Source organism: Marmota flaviventris, chromosome 6, assembly GCF_047511675.1.
Source record: "Marmota flaviventris isolate mMarFla1 chromosome 6, mMarFla1.hap1, whole genome shotgun sequence".
Classification (NCBI taxonomy): domain Eukaryota; kingdom Metazoa; phylum Chordata; class Mammalia; order Rodentia; family Sciuridae; genus Marmota; species Marmota flaviventris.
Genome location: NC_092503.1, coordinates 71,962,439 through 71,984,519, shown reverse-complemented (window position 1 = coordinate 71,984,519; position 22,081 = coordinate 71,962,439). Strand labels below are relative to the sequence as shown.

At 42.9% G+C, this 22,081-nt stretch overlaps 1 protein-coding gene across 2 annotated transcripts in view; it reads left to right on the top strand.

Annotated features, from left to right (window-relative positions):
* Ankrd6 (ankyrin repeat domain 6) overlaps positions 1 to 22,081 on the top strand; it is a 188,331-nt gene that overhangs the window by 135,442 nt on the left and 30,808 nt on the right. The window contains exon 3 of one of the 2 annotated variants that reach the window (XM_071613904.1): positions 18,620 to 18,718. In XM_071613904.1, coding sequence (XP_071470005.1) covers positions 18,620 to 18,718 — 99 coding nt within the window. Of the gene's footprint in view, positions 1 to 18,619; positions 18,719 to 21,421; positions 21,503 to 22,081 lie in introns of those variants that run through there. The other variant, XM_071613905.1, reaches the window with a different exon arrangement.

Below are 22,081 nucleotides of genomic sequence, written 5' to 3'. Positions count from 1 at the left end.
GCTTATAGGTCACCCATGAAGCCTAACAGTGGGATGCACAGAAATAAATTGTTTATAACTGAATATGGAGTGAGCCTTAACCCTGGCTTCTTGTGATCTGCCCATAGTGTTCTTCAGGACCCAGGCAATCACAAGAGAGTGTATGAACTCTGTAGTTACAGCATGTGCTCACAGGTTTTATTTCTGCTTTGTTCGCTGATTGTGCAAGTTGCTTAGCTTTTTTGAGCTTCAGTTTCTGCAACTGTAAAACAGGTATATAACAACCCTGAAAAGCTAGTAATGATAGCAATAAATTAAAGTACATAATCTGCAAGTTTTTTTTTTTTTTTTGGTACTGGGGATTGAACCCAGGGTTGCTTAACCACATCCCCAGCCCTTTTATATGCTGTATTGAGATAGGATCTCACTGAGTTACTTAGAGCCTTGCTAAATTGCTGAGTCTGTCTTTGAACTCATGATCCTCCTCTCTCAGCCTCCCAAGCTGCTGGGATTACAGGTGTGCACCACCATGCCTGGCTGGCATCTGCAAGTTTTTAACATAAACTTCATAAGGCCCTGAGCTTGGTTCCCAGTGCTACCATAAACAGCAACAACAATGAGAGCTTAAGCTTACTTCTGTGCTACCTCTGGACCACTGTACTGAGTAAGGACTTGGTGTCCTGAAGGTGATTTTAATGGGCCATTTGTTTTCCTTCCATTAAGTGAGGAAGTGACATCATGAGCCTCTCCTAAATTGATAGAGCTGCAACAATGGAAACAAACAGCTTTACTGAGGTATACTTTACAGGCTGAGAAGCTCACCCATTATTAATTGTACAATTCAGTAATTTCTGGTGTATTTACAGAATTGTGCAACCATCACCACTGCTGCAGGCTGAATTGCCCCACAGCTTTTATATGTTGAAACCCTGGTCCCTGATGTGGTAGAATTTGGAGTCGGGCCCTTTGGGAGGTAATGAGATTTTGGTGAGGTCATGAGCATGGGTCCCAATGATTGGTAGATAAGGGTCCTTATAAATAGAGATACCAGAGAGCTTATTCTTCCTCCCTGCCATGTGAGGACACTGAGACGGGGGTGGGGGGGTGCATCAGCAAGCTAGGAAGAGAGCTCACCAAAACCCACATGCTGGCACCCTGATCTTGTACTTCTCAGCCTCCAGAACTATGAAAAATTTCTGTTGTTGGCAGCATGGGAAGACTAATTCAACCATGTTCTAATATTAGAACTTTTCTATCACCCCGGTAAGAAACTTCATAGCCACTTGCTATCAATCCCCATTTCTATCCCCAGCCCTTTATGGGGTTTTTTGTTGTTGCTACTGAGGATTGAACCCTGGGTCCTTCGTCACTAAGCTACATCCCCAGTCCTTAGCTAAGTTGCTAAGGCTGGCCTCAAACTTATGATCCTCCTGCCTCAGCTTCTCAAGTTGCTGGGATTTCAAGCATGTGCTGCCCATCCTAGCCCATCTTAATTTAAGTTTACAATTCAGGGGCATTGAGTACAATCATATTGTTGTACAACTTGTCACCATCCGTCTCCAGAAATTTTTTTCATCTTTCCAAACAAACTCTATACTCATTAAACACTAACTCCTTATTTCCCCTTCTTGGTACCTGGAACCTACCATTCTACTTTCTACCTTCCTGAATTTGAGTACTCTGGGTACCTCAGGATGTGTGGAATCCTACCATATTCATCCCCTTGTGACTGACTTATTTCACTTAGCACCATGTGTGGTATATAGCATGTTTAGGGTATCATTCCTTACTAAGGCTGATTAATATTTCATTTTATGTGAATATCGCATTTTGTTTATCCTTTCCAGAACCAATGGACACTTGGGTTGCTTCCACCTCTTGACTGTTGGGAATTGTGCTGTATAAACTGGGTGTAAATGAGTGTTTAGGTCTTTGCTTTCATTTCTTCTGGATATGCACCAAAAAGTGGAATTGCTGGATAGTGTGGTAGTTCAATTTTTAAATTTTTGACAGAACTGCTTACTAGTTTCCATGTTTTTCACAGCCTGCTCTCCACAGGGTAAATCTTAGATATGCCACTATCATTGAACATAGATCGAATTGTCAGCTATAATGGCTCCAATCTCCCATTGTGTGGATAAACTGTGGATTTTATTCAGTCACCTCCTTATGAGCATTTAGGTTGTCTACAAATTTTGCATTCTTTGCTATCATAGAGGATGCTAGGTGTCTTTCAGATTTAGGAGAATATCTGTTAGGTAAACGCCTAGAAAGAGAATTCCTGGGACAAAAGCCATAGTCATTGATATGTTAATGATTTCCACTAGATAGGAGGTAAATGAGTGTGGCCCATCAAGAGTTTTTAGGAATAAAGTTCAATGGATCATCTGGGTGAAGAGCCAGGGCTTGGGTGGGACACTGTCTGAAAGACACATCTTGGAGATGGTTGGGTCAGGGCTTTTAGAAGCGTAGAGTCTGAGTTTCATTATCTGAATGAAAGTTTGAAAATGCTTGGGAAAGACCCAGTTGGGTGTAGGTGGGGTGATTATATTCATCCAAAACAATAACACCTTTAATAATGAAGGAATTTAGGTGACTGTCCCTCAAAGTCCTGTGTGGTATAGGTTTGGTCTCCCCTGTGATGCTGGAGGTGGAATCATTAAGAGGCAGGGCTTAGTGGGCATTCTTCAGATCAGTGAAGGGCATGCCCTTGGAGAGAATGACAGGTCCTCACCTGGACTTCCTTTTTTGCTCTCTGTCCATGAGGCAATTGGTTTTGCTCCACCAGGTATTGCTCCATATGTGTTGCCTTTCCACCAGAGGCCTAAAAACCATAGGCTCACCCCATCGCAGAGCAGAAAGAACTCTTCAGCCATGAGCCAAACCTTTCCTCTTTACAAGTTATCTCAGATATTTGTTGCTGTAACAGAAAGCTGACCAATACAGGTTTCTACTAATAATTGTGCTTTCCAGTATGCATAAACAGATAGCCCCAGGCAGACAGGAATACACTGCCCACTCTAGTAGAAAGGCACCATTTTCATTCAGCTGGGGACCCTGTCCACTTCAAATTATGGGTTTGTGTTTAATAGTAGGACTTACTGCAAAGGTGTGGGTCAGAACTTGGGTTTCCCAGATTGTTTTGTAGTCATTTCCTTTAAGCTCACAGTTCCCAGGAGGTAGGTGGGGGAGAAAATAGATGCTTACATGTAAAGGGGGTGATGGCCAGTGCCTCATTGGAGGGTTCTTCCTGCCAAGGAGGGTGTAAGACACCTGAGAAATTAAAGTCTAGAATAACTAGTGAAGAACGAAAGACAAAGAATCAAATATATTTTCAAAAACGGAGCCCTGGTAGGTTTAGTCCACACAGGAGCTGGAATTAGACAAGGCAAAATGGCTCCAGCAGTTTATTTAAGGGGGTTCATCAAAGGCAGGGATGAGATTTCAGGGGTGGATTCTTGCTTCATGCTGTCTTGAAGTCAGCAGGTCGATTGGCATCTTGGCAGGTCACCCCATCTCTGCTGTGTGGGACCTTTGGCAGAACCAAATACGAATTCATAATGTGTCAGGGCAGTTAACCAGAAGGAATGTCCACTGGTCATTCCCAGACACCAGATGTTCCTATTCAATAGACTCGATGCATGGTGGACCACATGCAGCCCATGGATGGCTCACAACATAGAAGGTTGCTAGTCAGGTGAAAACTTTCACTGGAGAATGTGCTGTAGGTCATGTGCTTTTTCCAGAAGACTCTATGCACTAACTTATTAAAATACATAATTTCTTAAAAATACTTAAGTTAGTAATGACTTAATAAGCAGTTACAAAGCTTTACTAATCTTTCTCCCATGCTGTCTCCTCACCAGGGTTTCCCATCTGGTAGGCAACCTGTTACCTGTTTCTTTGAGATGTTTCCCTACTTTTCTTTCTTTGTACTGGAGATTGAACCCAGGGTGCTTTCCACTGAGCTACATCTCAAACCTCTTTTATTTTTTCTATTTTGAGACAGAATCTTGCTAAGTTGCTGAGGCTGGTCTCAAAATTGCAATCTTCCTGCCTGAGCTTTCTGAGTCACTGGGATTACAGGCATGCACCACCACACTCGGCTGCTTCCCTCTTTTTATACAAATTGTGGAATACTATACATACCCTTCTTCACTTTTCTTTATTTAATGATGTATTAATGATGTATGGATGAACCATAATTGATGTATCCAATCCCCTATTGGTGGACAGTTAGGTTGTGTTAATCTTCTGCTTTTACAAATTACACTGTAGCGACTTTTTTCTGGTGTCTTTTTGCACAGTGTGATGATGTTTGATTTCTCTAAGTGGCACTGCTGGGGGAGAGTGTGTGTGCCTTTGTAATTTTGATAGCTATAGCCAAATCACTTTACAAAGTGGTGGTGCCAATTTACACTCCATCAGCAATGTGTGAGAGACCCGTCAGACACTGGCCCAAGGGAACACTGGCTCTCTTCCTGACAGCTCCCTCCTCCCTCTTCTCCTTCATTTGAACTCATCTTACCTTTCTAGCATTCTCTCTGGGAGCTCTCTGCTGTTACTGATTTGACCTCTGTTGGGCCTTTACTCCCCTTCACTCCAGCATGAGTCCCATAGGATTTTCTCTGGGTTGTTTCTGGGGCCAGCTGCCTGGGAATTAGAGGAGCAGGGAAGTGGCTAACGGAAGGGAACCCCATCTTTTTTCTCCCCTTTCTTGCTCTCCATTCATAAGTGGATGGAGGGTTCTCACCCTTGACAGTGTGAGACTTTTGATCTGATACCCAGGTGTCCCAGTGTGTCCTTGGCAGGAGGGCTGGAGCCCGCACAGGGCTGACACAGCCCCTGATTCTGCTCCAAGCTGGTGGATCCATGTGCTCCACCGAGGAGTTGTATTCTGTTTGAAACAAACAGGGCATTGAGGGCATATAGTTACATATATATGTAACTATATATATGTAACTACATAGTTACATGTCAGGCCAAACAGAGCATCTGCTTTTATTTTTTTCTCTCCTTCAGTGCTGGGTATTAGACTCAGGGTATCATACAGGGTAGGTGGGTGCTCTACCATTGATTACGCCCTAAGCCCTAGAACATCTGCTGTTCTATATTACCTATAAGTGTTCCCTATGGGAAGAAAATCTCAACTGGGAAAACTTGGTCTTTTGTAGTCTGTCATCAAATATAATTGGGGAGGGGCTGGGGCTGTAGCTCATTGCCTAGCATATATGAGGCACTGGTTTGACCCTCAGCACCACATTAAAAAATTAATAAAAATATTGTGTGTTCCTATACAACAACAAAAAATAAAAAAAAAAAAAATGGGGAGCCAGGTGTGGCAGAGTCACCTGTAATTCCAGCAGCTCCGGAGGCTGAAGCAGGAGGATCATGAGTTCAAAGTCAGCCTCAGCAACTTAGGGTCTCACTAAATTGTTTAGGGCCTCACTGTCTCAAAATAAGAAAAAGAGCCAGGGATGTCGTTAAGTGTCCCTGAGTTCAAACCCTGGTACCAAAAAAAAAAAAAAAAGGGGGAAATTTGACTTACCGTGGCAATTCTGAGTGACAGTTTTAAAATGAAGATGTGTTAATGGTTTCCACATTAATGGGTTCAATAAAATCTTAAGATGTTCAACTAGTTCAAAGGGAAATTTAAAAATTGCAAATATGTAGGCCTTTAGAAAGCAGAAATTTGCCTATTATATGTAAAGCTGACCAATATTCCCCTGAATCTTCACTGGACACAGGTATTTGGATCACCATCCATGCTCTACAACTTAGAGTTGTAGAGTAGCTCAGAGCAACAGAATAGGTAATGAAGTGGAGAAAACTTCCAAGTGGATGGTCATCTATGATGGGATAATGTCCAGTCATGTGGGTGTATCCCCCACCCCCATGTTTAAATTTAAACTTTTTCCTTCTCATACTGAAACCTATACCTCTTAGACACTAACTTCTTACTGTCCTCTCCCCAACCTCTGGCAATACCATTCTGTCTCCATGAACTTGCCACTCATTTTAAAGACTTTCTCAATTTATATTTACCTAGAATCCCTTTTGCCATCTGCATCCCTGGCCAGGTTATTGGCCTCCTTGGCCCTTCACATCCTGTCTGTGAAGTGGCAGAAGGACACCTTGCTTGGGGATTCATGGTGAGGATTAAATGAGGTAATCCATGCCAGGTGCACAGTGTTGTGTCCTCCAGAATGAAGAAAGGACTCAATGGACAGCAGGGTGACTGTTTCCCAGCCTGGGACAGAGGCACAGACTTTCTTCTCCGTCATCCCTTCTCAGTACTGACTATAGGGTGTGGTCACCTATAGAGCCATAAAATATATCAATGCCTAGAAAATATCCCATGGCCCAGGCACATGTCCAGAGGCTCCTATTTAATTGGTCTGGGTTGTGGCCTGGGCTTGGGGAGTTTCCAGGCAGATGAGGACCACACACTGCAGTAGGTACTCCCCTGCAGTCTCAGCCTTGCCTGTGGTCAGGACAGCACTCTGTATGGAACACTGGGCTAATCACTGTTTATACATCTGGAAGTTATGTAGCTCTTCGAAGAATGTCATGGAATATTCCAAATGTCAATCCAAACTAGAAACAAGTTTACTAGCAAGAAATAAAAGTCTGAATTATGGGAATGCAAATGTATGCTGTGAATTATTATGTGGCTTATCTATGAGACAATGCACAGGAACGTACTGGGTCAATAATAGTCTCAAAGTGTTAGCTTTCGATGAGGATGTTGATTAGGAAGCACTACTGTGACTCATGTTTCCAGTGAAGGTAGGTGGGTGCCCAGGAGGTGCTCTTTGGAGGAGGGAGAGATGGCCCCTCAGATTGAGAGGGGCAATATAAGAATTGATGTGGTGGGTCTGATATGACCCCTGTGTTGGCCTCTGGGGAGACACTCTGAGGTGAGCGAGCAAGCTTCAAAACTGACCTGAGCCTCTCTCAGGAGAGGCTGCTGAGGTGCTTTTGAAGTAGAATACAGGAGTTGGCCTGAGTGTCTTAGCTGCCATCTCTCCTGCCCCCTTCCCTGCCCACCTGGAATTTTTAGGAGTGCGCAGGGCCTTCCCTGTGTGCCTTCCTGCCCTCTGTGGAAGGTCTGACTTAGTTATAGTGGTTTTAAGTGGGGGTGAAGGTGGCTCTGCTTGCCCTTCTTCCCCAGCTCTGGACAGGCCTGGTAGGAACGTTTCCCAAAGGCCCAATGGAACCTAGGTGTTGGGTCAGGGAGCCATCTTGCCCACCCCCCACCCAACACATACACACACCCTTGCAGTCTGTCAGTGCTGTTGATATTCTATGGCTTCAGCAGTTTGAACTTAAAATCTCTAACCATACAACTGAATGTTTTTGTAACTCACAATCTAAATATCAGTAGAAATTTTCCCAAATCATGGAAGTCCTAATTCCTAAACTCCCCAAAGTCATATGGGTTAGTTGGTCCTAACCACTCTAAATGAGATGTTACAATGTTGGGGCACAGCTGGTATCAGTATTTTAAAGTCTTCCCTAAGTATCTATTTTTTTCCTGAATAGCATGTGTTGGAGGATCACTGGTTTCCAGGCCTGCAATCAGCATGTTGTTAGACTTCCAAAGCATCGTTCTCCCAACCCACGTTCTGGAAATGAAGATGCCAGAGAGGAAGGGAGCTTTAGGAGTTGAGTTGCCCACTTGGGGCTCTGCCCAGAGCCAGCCCAGGTGGTCCCTGGTGAATCTGCTGTGTCCGCCTTAGTTGTTTCCTCCTTTCTCTTCAGCTGTAATGACTTGGGTTTCAGAAAATAAATTAAGCCAGGAACTTGTTTGGAGACTGCAAATTCTTTCTCAGCAGGCCTGTTGGTTTGTTTCCAGTGGAAGTTGGCTGTTGCATGTTTGGGTTGTTCTAAACCAATGATAGGGTGTGTGGTTGAGTAGGCAGAACTGTGCTTGGTCTGCATTTAGCCCTTGTTTCCATTAAGTTGAGCAGTGTAGAAAGAGAATTGTACACCATGATCGGAGTGAGATTTATTCCAAGTATGCAATGCTTGTTCAACAGCAGCCAGTACAATCTACATATCAACTGGTGTCTTTTTCTTGTTTAATATTTTTTAGTTGTAGCTGGACACAATACCTTATTTTATTTATTTTTATGTGGTGCTGGGGATTGTACCCAGGGTCTCACATGAGCTAGACAAGCGCTCAACTGCTGAGCCACAGCCCCAGCCCCTCAACTGGTGTCTTAGCTCAGGCTGCTATAACAAAATGCCTCAAACTGTGGGGCTGAAACAATAGACATTTGTTTTGTACAGATCCTTGTATGTGGAGGATGGGAAGTCCCAAGATCAAGGTGCCAGATTCAGGTCCTAGAAAGGACACGCCTTAGGTTTAGAGATGGCAGCCTTCTCTTTGTGTTCTCATCTGGTAGAAAGCAAAAGCTCTCTTCTCTGTCTTACCTTTCTTAAGAGTGCTGATCCCATCATGGGAGCCCACCCTCATGACCTCATTAACCTCCCAAAGACCCTACCTCCAAACAACATCACACTGGGGTGATAGTTGGGAATTTCAACTTGAATTTGGGGGCTATGCATTTGGTTTATAATAACAGGCTAAACAAGATAAATGATTCGTTTGGGCCTCTGTATCCTCAGGTTCCACATCTGCAGATTCTACCAAAGGCAGATCAGAAATATTTGAAAAACTTATTTAGGCCTAGAAGCTTTCCTCATCTGTAAATATATTTAAAATCTAAGCCTTGCATATGTATACTTCATTTATTCTTTTTTTCAAAAAAAGGTTTATATGAGTGATTTTTTTTTTAAAAATTTGAAAGAAGTGCATCTGTACTGAATATATACAGATTTTTTTATTGTTTTCTAAACAATATAGCATAGTAACTATTTGTCATTTTCATTGTATTAAGTACTATCACTGACTCAGTGAGTCCTTTAGCTCATGCAGGATAGAATCAAACATGGATAACAGGGTTAGAATCATTGCATGGATTAATATGTCCCATAGGCAGAGTAGCAAGGAAGTCAAAGGGTGAGCAACATTTGTATAGTTGTGGATTGGGAATTTGCATATTTATAGGTTTCATAGCAATATTGGTTCACGATCATATTGCAATTTTGTGGCGTGCCTTCATTTTGCACATAGTCAAAAATGTGTCTAAAATTGTTTTGAGTCTTCCTCCTGGGCATATCTTTTAATATGGAAATGTATTTAAATGAGGGTACTGGTGATTTTTGCATCAAGGGGTTGTGATCACATGCTAACATTGGTTTTGATGTCGTCTGTCTTGAACAATGGATGTAGTTGGGGAGGGCTTTTTATCATTTGTCTTAATCATAAAGCACGTGGTGCTACTGTCACTGGTTTAAACTGTATAGTCATGCCTGAGTGTTATAAGTAATTTAGAGAATATTTAAAGTGTACAGTAGGGGGGGTGGGGTTGTGGCTCAGTGATACAGTGCTTGCCTAGCATGTATCACTGAGGAACTGGGTGAGATCCTCAGCATTTTATAAAAATAAAGATATTGTGTCCATCTACAATAAAAAATATTTTTTAAAAGTATGCAATATGGGGTGGATAGGATTATATGCAAATACTGTGCCCTTTTATATAAGGGGCTTGAGCATCTGCGGATTTTGGTATCCTTGGAAGGTCTTAGAACCACTCTTCCATGGATAACAGGAAGGACTAAATAATCATAGTAACAGATATGTAGGAAAAGTTTAAGACAAAATTCAACACTCATTTGTGATAAGAACTCTCAGAAAACCAGAAATTGAGAACTTTCTCAACATGATAAAGGGTATCTGCAAAATTCCTACAGCTAATATTCTACATAATTGTAAGAGATGAACATTTTCCTGCTAAGATAAGGAATAAGGCAGGGATATCTGGTCTTAATAATCTCATTCAATATAGTTCTGGAAATTCTAGCCACTACAATAAGGAAAGGAGGAGAAGGCATTTAATCTGGAAAAAAGTTCTAGAGATGAATGGTGGTGATGGTTGAACATTATAAATATATGTAATGTCACTGAATTGTACACTTACATATATTTTATCACAATAAAAAAATCCCAAAATATTGACCCCAAAAGAAGCATCTTAGTCTAATTACATAGAAAAGATTGGAAATGCAATCAAAGATGGAATTTTTGAAAAGGTACTAGGGTCACATAGTCTCACAGCTGTTTTATATTTTAACATCAAGCCTAAAACAAAATGGAAAGTTAGATTTGTTTTACAAAGCCAGCACAGCCTTTATACCCAAACCAAGTAAATAGAAGAGAACAGGAATTATATATGAATATAGATATAAAAGTTCTTAACACTAAACTGGCATAGTCCCAGCCAGTTCAGGAGATAAGGTGGCAGGATTGCTTGAGACCAGGGTTAGTTCAAGGCCACCTGAGCAACATAGCGAGATCCCCAACTCAAAACAAATTAACATTTCCTGATAGAATGTAGCACTTATCAGAGGAATAATAATACTATGACTTAGGTCTGTTTCAGAAATGGAAGTATGGTTCCTTAATTCATTATACCCACAACGGAAGAAAAATACATGATATTAACAGTTGCTGAAAAGTCACTGATTCTTATTTCTGGAAAGGACAGTCCTTATCTCCCATGCACAGTTCTTCATGCATTGAACCCCCAAGCTTTGTTCTGTGGATATGTCAACCCATTGAAAACATAGTCCACTTTAGCTCCCTGGGAGGGACGGCAAAGCCATTAACTTATGCCTTATCACTTAGGGACAAATGTACTATAGGAGTCAATGGAATCCTTAACAGCCAGTTAAATCTCTGGTGGACCTTTCTAGAAGCAAACCCAGTTACTGTGTTATCTCAAAAGGAATTCTCTTATTAAATCTTTTAGTAGTAGTTGATTACTAAAAGTTTATTACCTCTCCAAATTATTTGATTATTTTTATTTTACAGGAATGTCCCAGTATCCCTATCCTTGTAGGACTGGAGTACTACCCCCAGGACAGGAATTACTATCTGCCCCACTACACATTACTTGTTGTTAGCTCATTCTTCCCATCTGAAATTGTCATGGATCCTGCCTGATTTTTGTCATTCAAGGAACTTGCCCTTGCTGCTGCTTGTCACCTAAAGTCTGATTAAGATGTGTTGTGTCACTCATCCAAGTAGACAAAACACATTTCTGCTAAGGAAAGAACAGTCTGGAAGTTACTTAAACTGTAAGTTATTTTTAAATTTAGTTTTACTATTTATTTTTGCTTTTCTTTGGCCTATGGTACTTTTTCTTCCCCTATTTTTTTTTTCTGAATGTCTTTATAACTTTGTTGAATCATAGTCTGAGAAGAGTTTTTAAAGTTTTCTGTTCCCCATCCACATCCTTCCAGGCAGTTGAAACTCGGGGAATACGATGTAGGATAAAGGATCCCCTAGGACACTCAGGAAAGTGGGATTCTTTTGTCATTTAGGACTTAAATGGCCAGGATTCTAGCTCTTGCAGTTCTGCCACAAATGATATTTGAGATCCTGAGAACTCATTTAACCTCTGTTGGCCTTACTAACTTCATCCAAATTAAACTCTCAAAGACTATGTTCCACTTGAATATTATCTTCCTAAAATTTACACTTATGTGACTAACCTTCTACCATTTTTGCCTCTTACCTTGCTTCTCCTTTGAAGCTACGACAAGATACATTTTTTTAAAAGAAGAAAACAAATTATAGTTATTATCCTTCAGTATTAGCTATTATACTAATAGTTTCTAGCCAAGAATGGTATTTTACAATTTTTTAACTTATTTTAATTAGGTATATATGACAAGCAGAATGCATTTTGATCCATTGCACACAATTGCAGCCCAACTTTTCATTTCTCTGTACACAATGTAGTGTCGCACCACATGTGCAGTCATTCATGTACCTAGGGTAATGATGTCCATCACATTGCACCATCTTTCCTGCACCCCATTCCCCTTCCCCAGTCCTCCCTCCACTAGTGGATGCTGATCCATAATGGGGGGGGGGGGTGGCATGGGAAAAATGGAGGAACTTTGATACACAGACATTCTTTACCTCAAAAGACTGCCTGACCTTGATCTGTTATATTTCTCATGATCCCCAGAAGAAAGGGGGCTATATCCTATTATACTAATTGGGCCTAAATTATTCCATTTCACCTCATCTGAGTCTCATCTACCCACCTGCCCTTTTTGTGACACCCCTGGTTAAAATGCTTAAATTGTTTTATTTTTATTTTTTAACTGAGTCTTGATTCCTGTAATCCAGCCTCCCCTCCATGCCACCCCCATTCTTCATTTGGTTTCTGCCTCAGCTCTCTGTATCTGGTTTGGAACATCATTGGATAGAGATGGAGATTGCGTTGCAGGAATGAGGCACCAACCAGCACCCTTGCTTCTTACTTCTCTGATATACTCGGTTCTACTCCGCCATGTCTAGAGCTCTTCTGTTAGACCTTGTTCACAGGTAGGCATTGTTGGTCTGAAAGACCTGCCCTATAGTAAGTGGGATCTGGCACGCCTAAGCAGGAGCTGTGACCTGGCAAGGGAAAATGAATGGCCAGAGTCATGATCTAGAGCTCCTGGGCCCCATGGAGTCTGATGGAGGCAGTCTTCCCTGGCTTGTTTCTGTAGGTTGTGGTTCTCAAATGACCCCTTGTCCCCACTCCTGTGTAAACACCGTGGTCTGCAGAGTCCAGTGAGGAGGCTCAGCTTCAAATCTGAGCATCTGCTGGGGGGGAAAAAAAAAAAAACTACACTTCATCTCAAGGTTTATTTTAAACTGGTTACCTTTGGCCAGGCTCCTGTGTCGTCCTAGTTGGTAGGAGATTAATATCTCAACAGGAATCCTCCTGGAATGTTTCCTGACAGAGCCCTCCCCACCCCCGTCCCCAACTGGGAGTTGGCTCTTCAGAATGAATAGCAGGGACAGTTTTGTTCTGTGTGGCCTTTATAATCACCTGTTAGTGTAATTTATGGGTCACCTGCTGGAATGGGAGTCACTCTGATGTTCCGATACAGCAGTTCTGCTAGAGTCCATCCCACAGGGCTCAACCTGCCTGAACAAAGCATCATTCCAGGCCAGTGCCCCCAGAGTTGTTGACAGTGGGGCCACTTTTCTGTGGTGGTTGCTTGGCAACATCTCAAGGCCCTTTGCAATTCAGTTTCCTGGCTGTGAACCAGCTCTGAGCCTCTGCTTCTGCTGGTTGAATGAAAGGGAAATACAGGGATTCTGCCTACTCTCACTCTCCCGGTCACAGGTGGCCCATCTTAACTGGTGGTTTTAAAAGTGTCATAATCTCTGACTGTACATTAGGATCGCCTGGAACCTTAGAAACAAAACTAAAAAAAAAAAAAAAATACAGACCCCACCCTAGATTAATAGAATCCAACCCTTTGGGGATAAAAATTGGGAGTGTGTGTGTGTTTAGATTTTAGGTAACTCTAATATGCAATAGAGTTGAAAACCAGTGGTTTGTCAGTAGCTCTCATAATGTGGTCTCTGACTAGCCATTTCTGCCTATTTTAGTTTTTTGCCACCATGACAAACACCTGAGACAACAACTTAGAGGGGGACAGATTTATTTTCGCTTACGATTTCTGAGGTCTCAGTCCATGGTCGTCTGGTTTCTGTGCTTTGGGCTTGAGGTGAGGCAGAGTATCTTGGGGAAAGAACATGATGGAGAAAAGCTGCTCAGCTCATGGTGGGTGGGAAGCGGAGGGGAGAGGGATGAGAAATGTAAAAGGGAGGGATGGTGGAGACAAGAAATACCCTCTCGTGGCATGCAAACTTGTTATAAATGCAAATTCTCCTGCTGTATCCCTGACTTACTGAATCAGAGACTCTGGACAGGGAGCCCAGCAATCTCTTCTCATAGGAGGTTCTGCAGCTCAATGTGGTTTAAGAGTCACGGGATTAAGGTATATTATTGCACAAAGCAAGATAATTTTATGTACCTTGTGGATATAACTACAAAAGCATCAAGAAAGAGATTCTCTGAAAAGAATTGGATAAAAATAACAGTTGAATTGGGTTGTGGAATTAGATGTTGTTTTTGTTTTCCGAACTTTTAGTAATTTTATCACATCGCATATATAATCTTTGAAGATCTGGCAAGCTCTGGGCTGTTAATGGTGCAGTATTTGGGATGTTTTGCATTGACAGGTGGGGATGAGCGCATCATGAAGAATGTAAAAAGAGGAATGGCTCTTGCTTGGGCAGGCCTAGCCCAGCAGGTTTACCTGAGGGCTGCTCTGGGGAGGGCTTATCTGGGCCCCTCCTCATCTCATCCTATGTTCTTAACCCATCACACATTAAAGTCACCAGGTGTATAAAAACCTGACACCAGGGCCTCATCACAATCAGACCGGAGGAGGGGCACTGGCATCAGTAATGACACAGACCAACCTCTCCAGGAGATTCAATGCAAAGGAAAACTAGAAGACCACTGCTCATTCCAGAGATCTTAGAAAGAACCTGGCTATTTCTAAGAAACCAGAGGTTAGTGTCTGGGCTCACACACAATACTCAAGGACCTGGGAGCTTCCTGACAGCAAGAAAAAACTCCCTCTACTAGGTGGCCCCTCAGCACCACCAGGGCAGCATGTAGGGGTAAGGGCGCGGGCTCTGAGGTCAGGTGGTCTAAGAGGTGAGCACATACTCCAGTTACCTTCTATGTGGTATATAACAAACAACAGTCTCTCCATGCCTCAGTTTCCCCATTTGTAAAATAAGCTGAATAATAGTATCCACCTTATGGGGTTGGGAGGACTGAATGAGCTAACAGATGTGAAGTTCTCAAGGCAGTGCCTGCTGCTCCTAGCAGACCTTCATCAGTATTGGTTTCCCTGGGTCACCAGGACCTGGGTGTGTGGAGCTGAACTGGCTTTGAGGATAATTGGGGTGAAACTCCGGGGAAATTGACATTTCAAAAACAACTTCTGTCATTCATAGTAAGTAGTCATTCTCCTGTGTGCCTTTCTTCAGCTAGAAAGTCCTAGGGACGTGGAAACAGCAGTTGCATCCTTTGGTCTGAATCACTCATGAAGTGTCGTAAGGATCAGTTTTTGTTTGCCTTCTCCCTCTGAAAGTGCTCCAGCTTTCCCCATAAACCAGGCTCAGTCCGGGGTATCTCTGTGTACTGGGTGTAAGCAGCTGCTCCTCTGAAGGGCCCTGTTTTTGTGGCTTTTTGCTATAGAATGTTCTGGAAAACTAAGCCCATTTCTGCATTTTTCTTCCTTCGGTTGGTGGTGTGTGTCTGAGGGATTTGGTCTTGTGTTGAGAAAACCCAGGATCCGGGGGCTGATAGACTCATGTTCCACAGGAAAACAATTTCTGCCTTGGCTACTGCTGCACCCTTCCCAGGTCCATAAGCATGTGAGGGAACACAGAACCTCCCCAGAGAAGCCCCTTTGTCACTGCTAAAGTGCTCCTGAAGCCTCCAAGGTGTCGAAGTTTCCTCTGAGGGTCTGAGACATCCTAAAACTGGAGTTTGTAACCAGCCCACCATCTCATCTATGTCCCTGAAGTCAAACCTGGGACTGAAATATGTCCCAGTGTCCGGGCCCTGTGCTCAAGGACCACTGGAGCCTCTTCAGTATGGCCACCCCTTAAGGAGGCGGGCCTGTTGGAGGAAGCCAGTTCCCAGAGTGGACACGCAGAGCAGAAGGTTGTAGTTTCCCAACAGGGAACTGAAATGCTACAGCCATGGAGAGGGCAAGACTGTGAACATGGCCTCTTGGGGAATTGGAGGTGGCATGGTTTAGAGACAGTAAAGGCCCTGATGGTAAGGCAGAGATGCAAAGAATGGGAACCTCGGCCTCCAGAGCAGACAGGTGGGTCAAGGACAGGCCGGTGGAAACCACGACACTTCAGTCAGAGCCCATGTGACTGCCTGAGTGATCTGAGACCCAAGTCTTCACCCAGGTCTGTTACAGTGGAAATGCCTCACTGGTCTTTCCTAAGGGCAGGGTGTGTGGGTGTCAAGGAGGAAAACCAGCAGTTGGGTGTCCTCCGTCTTGGAGGCGGAGGATAGTGGGAGCAAGGGAAACTCAGAAGATGGGTGTTGGCTCATATTCTTATCCCAAACCTGCAGGGTCCACAGTGGAGGCTTTTTCTGTTTGACCGATGAGAAAGCAGGCTTAGGAAATTGCCATGCACAAAGCCACACAGGTGCTATTAGTCAGAACTGGGATTTATACCAGGTCTCTCCAGTTCTAGTGCCTCTGGCCTTTCATTTCTCCACAGGGAGGGTTTTTTGTTGTTGTTGACTTTGCATTAGGAAGATGCTTCCATCCAGGGTCATCTTGTTCATGGTTTCTAAAGTGCCCTCTCAAATGCGATCTGGTTTGAACCTGTCTTTGATCAACTGGTTGCTTCAACAACAGACATTTGTTTCTCACTGTTCTGGAGACTGGGAAGTCCAAGATCAGGGTGGCAACACCCAGCTTACCCAGGTGAGAGCCTTGCTTTCTGGTTTGCAGGCAGCAGGCTGCTTCTTGCATCTTCATATGGTGGAAAGAGAGACAGCAGGCTCTTTTTCTGTAAGTCCCTAATCACATGACGAAGGCTCACTGCTATGTCCTAATTACCTTCCAAAAGTGCTATCTTCAAATACCATTACTTTGTGATGGGGGCTTCAGTATCTGGATTTTGGAGCTAAACACTTAGTCCACAGCAGAGCTACAGCAGTGTTTCCTTCTCCTGGCTTCTGATTATTTATGTTCACTCAGACCTTTCATCCTCCTGGGTTTCTCCTTCCCCAGCAGTGACATGTGGTCGCTGATGAATGTGTTCCTTAGAGCTCCCCTGACCCTGATATCCAGTGACCCTCTGTCTCTGCCCCCATTCCAGCCTCCCTCCACACAACCTCTTCCCATTATGGTCTGTTTTCTGGCTGCTCAGAGGTGCCTGTGTCCTATCATGCTGTGCCTTCCTCACAACACACACATGTATCTCTGCTTACACCTGTGGTGAACTTGCCTGTTTCAGAACCCCTTAGGAAACTTACTGAAGGTCATTCACTCAGTATTAAGGTGTGAAGATATGTGACGGCAGATGGAGTCTGAGACCAGGCCCAGTGAATGAAGACCTGGTCATTTTGCTCCATCTGATCAGCTACGGACATTTCACTTAATGAGTTAAGGTTAAGTGGCTCATGGCTGAGCACAGTCACTGGCAAAGAAAGGTCATTCTTTCATCTCGGATGTTGCCTTTTTTATGAAAGCTTTTTATAGACCACTTTTTTTTTTTTTTAGAATAACTTTGTTCTTAATTAAGCATTCTAATTTTAAAGCGAGCTCTGACCTCTTTCCAGTCTCAATCTCGTGCTTTGATTGCATTTCATGGCTAGAAATGAAGATCCTTTATTGTCTGTTATCTGTTTTCCTCCAGTGGCTAGTTATCCATTGCAAACTGGTGTTTTATTGAGACCATAAATAGGTTTATCCTGCTAGGATATCAATAAAGGCCTTTGGGTCTTTATCAAGATGCTAAGCAGCACAGAGGCCGTGTGAGACCCATATTCCTCACGGGTGTGTTTTAGCACGGCTGGGGCCATGGCTCATTGATGTTTGACCCTTCCTTCACAGTGAATCCTGAGGGAGAGTTAAGGGGGCATAATGCCTCCTTCAGAGCTTGGAGAAGTAGGAGTGTGACAAGGTCAGTTCTCTGGACAGAAATTAATTTACAATGCAAAGTGTTACTTATTCTGGGTGTTCCCACTGAGGGTGGTAGCCAGGAGCCCAGGTGCTGCTTAGAGCAGTTGAGGGAATGGTCTTCATGATGCATCTGTAGGGCTGAGAAGTGCCTGAGAGCTGAGCTCACAAATATGTTCTGCAAACCCAAGGAAACAACCAGGTGGGTGCTCATTAGTACAACGGGGCTATAGGTGACTGGAGCTATAGGTGACCATACAAAAAAGTTTCAAAAATGTAATGTTAGACAAAAAAAATCCTGAGCCACATTGTAAAGTTTACTACCGTGGACATAAGATTTTGAAATAAGTAGATCTGTTTGTGTTATCTTTGGCTATAAACAGTGAAAATATAAAGGCAGAGGGATGTGAATACCAAATTAGAGGGGAGATCAGATTTGTGAGGCATCCACAAGGAGCATGAGTAGTTTTACTGATGCTTTTTTAAATGGTTGGGGCTATGTGGATTTTAAAATACTTTATTTTTGGATGGCTGAAACATTTTACAATCTGTTTTTAAAGGGAGGAAGAGTCTTTCCTGATCAGTTTGTTCCGTTTTTGTTTTAAGGAGTTACGGGATTTTCCTAGGGCTGACTAGCTTGGCAGTTCCTGTTTCTCACCTCTGGCCCTGGTCTAATTGATCATTGCCACTTCATCATCCCATAATATTAGTATTTAGTGGGAAAATGAGAAGATATGAGACTCTTTCTCATTTTGCTGCTTACAAGTGGGAAGTAGAAATTACACACTAAAGGAAATTATCATGTATTGATAATTGATTATGATGCCAATAGCCAGAGTTAACTGAGACAACTTGAGATCTGGGTAAATTAATAATTTTCTGCCAAATCAAAGGGGCAAAAAATTTCCCCTGTCCCTACCCTGAAGAGAGCAAGCAGTTTTGCTATCTTGTTCTAAAATCAGTGTTTGCTTTGTGTTAACAGCATGGCCGGACCCCCCTGCATCTTGCTGCCAATAAGGGCCATCTTTCTGTGGTCCAGATCTTGCTGAAGGCTGGCTGTGACCTTGATGTCCAGGATGATGTGAGTAGAAGCCATCATTCTATGGAATGGGTTAGCAGGGGAGCTTATCTGCTGTGTTAGCTTTTTGTTGCTATGACAAAATACTTAGAAAAACAGCCTAAGGGAGGAAAGATTTATTTTTTGGCTCATGGTTTCAGAGTCCACAATTGACCAGATCCATTGCTTTGGGCCTGAGGTGAGCCAGAGCATCTTAGTGGAAGGGAAAATCTCAGGTTATGTCAGCTGGGATCAAGGAAGGGGCCAGGGAGAAGATATAGCCTTCTAAGGCATACACCCAGTGACCCACCTTCTTCAATGAAGCCCCTTCTTCTATAGTTTCTGCAGCCTCCCAATAATACCATCAAATTACTAATTCATCAATGGATGAATCCACTGATGAGGTTAAAGCCCTCATGGTCCAATTACTTCACGCCAAACCCCACCTCTGAACTTTGCTGTTCTGGGGACAAAGCCTTCAACACATGAGACTTTGGGGACCTAGATTCCAGATCCAAATCGCAACTTTAGCCGAGAAGGTCATAGTACAAATGTGGGCAGCTATGAGGTGAGAGGGAAGAAGATGCTCTCCCAACACTTTCAGCTCCATCTCAGTCCTGTTGTGGCAAGAACTTCCTCAGAAGCACTTGTTCTGAGGTCCATTCTCAGTAGGAAGTTGGAGGTTGGGAGTGTGGGATGGTTCATTTTCTATTAGCTTTCAAGTGCAGAGCCTTGAAGGCCTTTTGCCTGTGTCCTGCCTTCACATAAAGGAGCATTCACACCCCAGTGAGTGCGGGCAAGGCCTGCTGGAGATGCGTATCACTGACCACAAATTTACCACTAGAGAAAAGGTAGGGCTTAAAAACTTAATTTCTTCTTTTTCTCACTTTGATTTCTGTTATTTGATATATATATATTTAGTTGGCAAGGACCTATTTAAGGGGGGAAAATGACATAGATCTCACAGAATTCAAGAAAAGGCTTCTAGTAAGAATTTACTCTGGCGCTCTGCTATTTTTGAAACATGACCACATCTCAGTCTTCCATTCAAATGATTGAGAAAAGGACTCAGATTGGCTTCTCTGGGGTCACCTGTCAATTCCTGAGCCAATGAACAGAGGGTGGGATGGGATTACATGCACATAGGGTTGTCCTATTCGGTCTTTGCAGAAGGTGAATTCTCTAAGTAAGAATTGTCTAAATGATTCTCCAATGAGTTATTAGAAAAAGGTTCTATGATATGTAATCAAACTATTTTTAGAAGTTGTTTCAATTCTTAATTCATGTGGTAGAACTCTAAGAAATAAGAAATTTGTGAGCAACAGAGAATCTTAGAGAGTTTTCCCTTATCCTAACCTCTTCTGGAATTACCTTAAATAACTGGCAAGAAGGTGTTATTCAAATTTCAGGCCCTCAGCTATGCAAGGTATGTGCTAGGGTTTACTAAAGTGATGCATGTTTTCCTTAGTCTCTGTGCAGTGTCCTAAAACTTGGCAAATGTGTTTCCAAATGAGAAAGGACACTATTTGCAAAGAAATAACTGAATATGGCATTGTTTTATGCATGAGCAGCAGGCCATCTTGTGTGTCTCATAAATTTCCAGTTACATCTGGAGACTTGGATCATCAAGAATGTTATTTTCAGAAAATGCCAATTTAGCTTTAAGTTGTTGATTTTTACCTTGAGACACAGTACTTTATTTTTAAACATTGTAACCAACATAACATTCCTGACTCATATCATCTCCTTAGATGACAGGAGGAAAATACAGGGACAGGGAGGAGATGCTGACCACATAAAACCCAGGTTGGGCCTTGAGTTGCTGGTATAAACATGTTGGGATCATCTAGTCTTTTTGCTTAATTAAAGCCCTTGCTCACCACGGTGTCAAAGCCACGTCGCCAGGTATGCTAACCCATCCCCACAGGATACTCCTCTGAGGAACACTGTGTCCTCATGCAGCAAAAGACATGCTAATTTCCTAGAACTGCTGCTATTTCTATCAGGCAAGGTAGGAGGTAAAACAGGCAGGAGTTCTTACAAAGTAGCCAAGGTGAGACAAGTCAGCAGAAAGCCAGCTCTGCTTTGAGACAGGAACATCCTCTTTTATTTATTGGAATTATTCTCTCACATCTTTTCCCTTTCCTAGACAAAGCACACTTTGTTTCTCCCACATAACTCAAAACATAACACAAGAATAGTAATGTGGAAAAAAAACACAGATGGGTATGGAGAAGGCAGAATTGACCTCCACGGGTCTGGAAGTCCTGCATTTGCTGGTCACTGTATAATCCGTGCCTGTCTGCTGTGTATATACCATGTCACCATGTCTGGTGATGATCAGCCTTGAAATATAAGCAAGAATTTGAAGAAATTTCTTGTTTAAAGAAGCTGGGAGATTAATTACTGGAGTAAATCACTTCAGAAGTTACCTATAGAAATGTTTACTCCTTACCTCATATTCTACAGATACTGATCTTTATGGCATAGTAAGGACTGAGAATTAGTTGAAGAATGACCTCCAGTGGCCTGGAGTGGGATTATTATGAATTTCAACCTGTGGAAAACAGTTCTTTAGAATATGCAACACCAGAAGCAAATTCGCTCATCTTTCCCAACAATGCTGTCAACCCTCAGCGGAGTTCTAACGCCATCTCTGATTGGTCAATGAGTAATCACACCATCCCCACCTCAGAAATAGTCCAGGACCCTATGGCCACAGTAAAAGACATGAAGGAAGAAAAAAATAAGAAAAACCTGAGAAGAAAGGCTAGGAAGAACCCTAGAAGATCAGAGAGGGAGAAAGAGGTCAGAGGCTTGCTTTACACACCTACCTGGCTTTGAGCTTCCTTGCAACATGTCTGCTCTTTCCACCTGGGGCTTCCTCCCGAAGAGGGGCACATTCCACCCTTGCATGACTGGTGTTTCCTCCGTGAGTTTCGCTTTGGAATACTAACTGGTTTTCACCACGTAGGAGAGAAAAATAAAGTATTTCAAAACAAAGATTTAGACCTGAGAGCTTCAGAGCCCCTGAAGTGAGAAGCATTGATGTCTCAAAAAAAAAATTGGGGGCTGGTGGTTTGTTCTTTGGCAAATGGGTCAGTGTGTTCTGCCCCAAAGTGCCAAACTGTGAGGTTGCTGGCTCTTCAAGTTTCTGGCTGCAGCATCTTCCCTTTACTTCTCTGCAGTTAATCATTCAAGAGACACATCTTGGGTGCCCACAGTGGCCAGGATGCCACACTGAGTACTTAGCTTACACAATGAGGCAGTCCCAACCTCACAGAGGTACCTGGTCTTTTTTGAGATTCAGCCTAAGGTTAATTGGCTTCACAGGTTGGAAGCCCCTGGGGTAAATGCAAAGAGCCTTGACCATTTGCATTCTGGTCT